The sequence below is a fragment of the Varroa destructor genome, unplaced genomic scaffold, assembly GCF_002443255.2.
Source record: "Varroa destructor unplaced genomic scaffold, Vdes_3.0 BEIS01000001.1, whole genome shotgun sequence".
NCBI lineage: Eukaryota > Metazoa > Arthropoda > Arachnida > Mesostigmata > Varroidae > Varroa > Varroa destructor.
In genome coordinates, this window is record NW_019211454.1 from 14493862 (window position 1) to 14498131 (window position 4270).

General features: G+C 43.6%; 1 protein-coding gene across 1 annotated transcript; it reads left to right on the forward strand.

Annotated features, from left to right (window-relative positions):
* The first annotated feature begins 310 nt into the window (after positions 1-310).
* On the forward strand, positions 311-3491 carry LOC111242971 (uncharacterized). Its single transcript, XM_022787944.2, has 3 exons — positions 311-715; positions 944-1667; positions 2819-3491. Exons 1-3 carry the CDS (start codon positions 587-589, stop codon positions 2851-2853), a joined length of 888 nt encoding a protein of 295 aa, XP_022643679.1. The 5' UTR covers positions 311-586; the 3' UTR covers positions 2854-3491.
* Positions 3492-4270: the final 779 nt, after the last annotated feature.

Sequence of the window (4270 nt, forward strand, 5' to 3'; positions counted from 1 at the left end):
GGACATGTGATATCGGAACTGCAAGGCGTAAACCGTCGCCGGATTCGCATTACCCTGCACGATGGGATCGGATGAAGCATAGCGGTAACCTTGCTAATTTGCTGGTGTCAGAGTTCCAGAACAAGCGTAATTCGCTATATTTAACCCCATCTAATGAATCTGTTGAAACTGAAGTGTCTCAGCGCGATATGCGCTAACTAATGGAGTCGGTTTGCCGCGGTAGCTCCGCTAATATCGTACCAGCCCAAAGCACCTACGTGCACCATAAAAGAGATACAGAAGAAAACACGCCATGAAGAAAAAGCAGCAGAGACAAAATAGGCGGCGGTTTTTTCGTTGCTATAGGCCCAACCCCAGGTTTCCTGCCTCCTCTCCAGAACTTGAACTGGGTAGAGCACCCTCTCCCACCAGAACCGACGGAGGTTCAAAACCGGTGTAGCTCGGTAGTTACTCCCAGTTATCAACAGGCTTTCGGGGTTTCGTGTCACAACGTAGAAAACGACCCAGATAAGATCAGTGCTTCCCTAGCTTGGATTACGGTTCTTTTTTTTTTTAGTTTTTATTGGCACGACGCAGTGGAATAGAGATGGAGCTAAACATGCCTATCACAAGAGTGTTGCTTAAGTCGGGTTGTGGAAGCCCGCAAAACACGCCAGCATTAACGGTACAGCCCGCCCAGCTGCTTAGTTCAGGAAGTGTCCCAGCACAGCAATCTGTAAGTCTTTTCCAGTTACAAGGTTTATGTACATTCAGCATAGGCCTGATGTACACATATATGTATTGTGCTACTGCTCAGAACATGTTATATTTAGATAATATTTAGACAATGTGAAAAAAATAAATCTTGTATGTATCTGTAAGGAGACAATGACTGAGTTATAGAAGACAAGTGTGCAAATTTACGCGGCTGGGTGACATATTTGTTCGATTAACCCCATTCTAGGAGCTATCATCTGTGAAGGCAGATGTCATGGTCGGCGTTACTAAGATATGTGATAGCAATAAGTACAAGATGTCTGTAGCACGTAGAAACGAACGCGAGAGACGACGCGTGCAGAATGTCAATCGAACGTTTGACACGCTTCGGCACCACGTGCAGGGGTATAAGAATGCTAACAAGAAGATGTCGAAGGTTGAGACCTTGCGTTGCGCTGCCGAATATATTCGTGAGTTACAGACCATTCTTGGTCTGGGCTGCTCTGACGAAGAACACAGTTTATCGAGAGCTGATTCTCCAATGAGCGCAACGATCTTCGACTACCAAATGCCAGTTACTCCGAACTCTCAGCCAGACAGCGTGACGCAGACAACCTTCGATTTTTCTCAACAAACATTTGATTCACCTAAATCAAAGATTGCCTCATCACCTTTACGCTCGCCGGCTCCCATGGAAACCCCTGACCCACGTCCTAAATCAGCATCGCCTGTATCATGTGGCAGCATACTTGCCACATGCCTGCAGATGCCGTCGATTGCCAGCTGTGACGCCGTGGTCAAGCAAGAACCCGACGGATCGCCTACAGATGCCTTCGACCTTAACGGAAACTCCACAATCTCTACGGCTTCCGACGGCACCGACAATATCCTTGACGAACAAAGCTACAACAAACTCGCTGCCGCGCTCCAGCATCATGGCCCACAGCTAAATTTGAGCCTGTGCGGTAACTGTAAGTATTAATCACCGATTTTCCGTTCGATCAATAATATCTACCTTATTATCAGCTAGACAATCGAGGCGTAGCGATGCCCACTTCCCTATTCATTGCATTCATTTTCTCTTGATCGCGTGGCCCCTCATTTGATTGACGTCCTCGTACATCTCCATCTGCAAACTTGCCATTATCGTTTCACCACATTCAGCCCAAACCATGCGATACTTTCTGACATGGCCATTTGTACTCGAAGGTTAACGCAGATTTTAGACAACTCAGCATTGGCCTCGTAACATCGGTCAGATTATGAACGACCCGTTCGCTGAATGCATCACGCTGCCAGATCTGTCGATCGAGCAAAAACTTAGGTGTGTTTTTGGTCGCCTATCTACCTCCTTGTATCTACCTCCTCTTTTAACGCAGCGTAAACCTGACTAGGTTCCGAACAGCAAAACGCTTCGATAGGAGTTTTACGCCCATGCGCTCAGTCCACGAAATCCTTTGAGTTCGTTACTACAAGAGTTCGCTATTGTAGTGTCTGTCCCTTGTCTATGCACGCCAGATATTTATATGGACATCGTTACGAGTCGGGGGCCGAAGAGGAGAGTGATGCCGGGGGGGCTGCCATTTTTAGACATTGCACGTGTGGCCAGCACCCCCAACCAAAGCGGCTTTCGCTTTTTTCGGCCAACAACTCGTTCATTTTGCGCAGTTGTGGCTGTATAAGGGTTTATTGAGAACTAGTAAGGGGTCTAATACTAAGTACGTAGCAATATGTATATTTCGGGGGCCAGAACCTCTCGTGCGAAAGGGATCGGCGGGGTGAGACGATGCGGAGACAAGCGTTCTTTGTTTATTGCCTAGCTCAGCTGTGGGGGTCTCCCACAACTAGTGGCTAGCTCCGTTCCATTATCAACGCTAACAACAACACTATGTTGATGCTTATGAAAAATCGGTAAGCTGCCCTTTGCGTTTTGTCAGTTATCCTGGCATTTTATAATAAGCTGCGGAAACAAGGGCTAGGTGACCCAATCTGTAACAGATAGAAATACACTCGTTATTGTATCAAGTGCTCAAAGCATATGCTAAGCCATAGAACAAGTAGGGTATAAGTTTAATTACTAGGTATCATTATCATAATTATACTTATTCTATTTTATTTGCAGATCTGCAACAACAACAACTGGAAGTGCAGTTATAGCGAACCCGATAAACACAAGCTGGAGAGAGCCATGGCTGTGAGCTGCGAGATCCGGTGAATTGTCTGGGGCATTTGAATTTCGCGCGGTCTGCCGAAACTCTAATATGACGAAATCCACTAAAAATAGATCGCATTGTTATGGCAAGAAAAGTGCCAAATAGTAGCTATATATGTAACATTAGAAAAAGTAGTTAGCTAACGTTATACAGTTAGGCCTGGCTATGTGATGCGATACTTTGCAGAATGCTTTTGATGTACGCGTACGTGACAAAGATGCGCCTTAGGCGTGGTGTTTTCATTGGCAATGTTACGTTCGAGGCTTAGGTTGCATCGTGAAAAAAAGGTTACAAGCCGTTCTAATATGCTTTTTACTATGCCTATTGTCAGGCAGATATATATATTGATAGTGCTGTTTACCAAGATCTAATAGCGATGCAAGCTTAATAGTAAATATTGATATTATCGTTGCATGTAATGTAACAGCTATCAAATGGAACGATATCCTCACTGGTTGATCTCAGAGCATACCGATTGCTAGGCCTATTCATCGGCCTATCCGCAAACGATATCACCTGTGGTACCTGTAAATGAACCTGTAAAAAAAATAGAAATAATAAAACATTGTTGCTATTTACATATTGGCTTTGTATTTAGTTTATGATCTGTTACTTCAGCTGAGTCCTTGCTTTCCCCACATGATCTAGGCTTAATGACCTAAAACTTCGACGTAAGCTATATGCTAAAAAGGTGCCTAGTAGAACTTCTACATAGAACAGAAAGATTTACATTAAACATTTAATGATATAAATTCTAGTAAATTTAATTACATCAAACAAATAGCTCCGTTGAAATTAGCTTTTCGTTAGTAGGTATATGAGGCACTGATGAATATCAGAAGACCTGGTCCTATCAGAAGACATAATGCTTTAGGATTTAAACACGAACTGGAGACAAACAACGCTTACCTTTTTAAATTATACTTCAAAGATTGGTTCATATGAGTGTTTAAAGTTTACTTAGCTGAAAATCTTAAGCTGTCTTATTATTACTATGGGTGAAATAACGTTCATATAATCATAAAACCAGAATGGGTCGAAAGAAATTGAAATTTGGAGACCTACAGGGTTTAGACTTTCTACTTTCATTCATTGAATATTCCTATCTTCCTCTGAACTTTTACAGAGAGGGAGCAAGCACAGATGAATGTTGGTGTTATACGTTATTAAGCAACTTGGTATTTCGTACAAACAAATGAGCTTAATCATCAATGCTGTCTGAAATTGCTTCAAGAAGGGGTTTCTTCAAGGCCCACATGGCAGGTCGCGTACGCCATCGTTGGTGGCACATCGACCACCCGGGTCATTCTTTATGTGCAGGTCCTTTGGAGCAAAGACGCACGCTATTCATCCGTCATAGG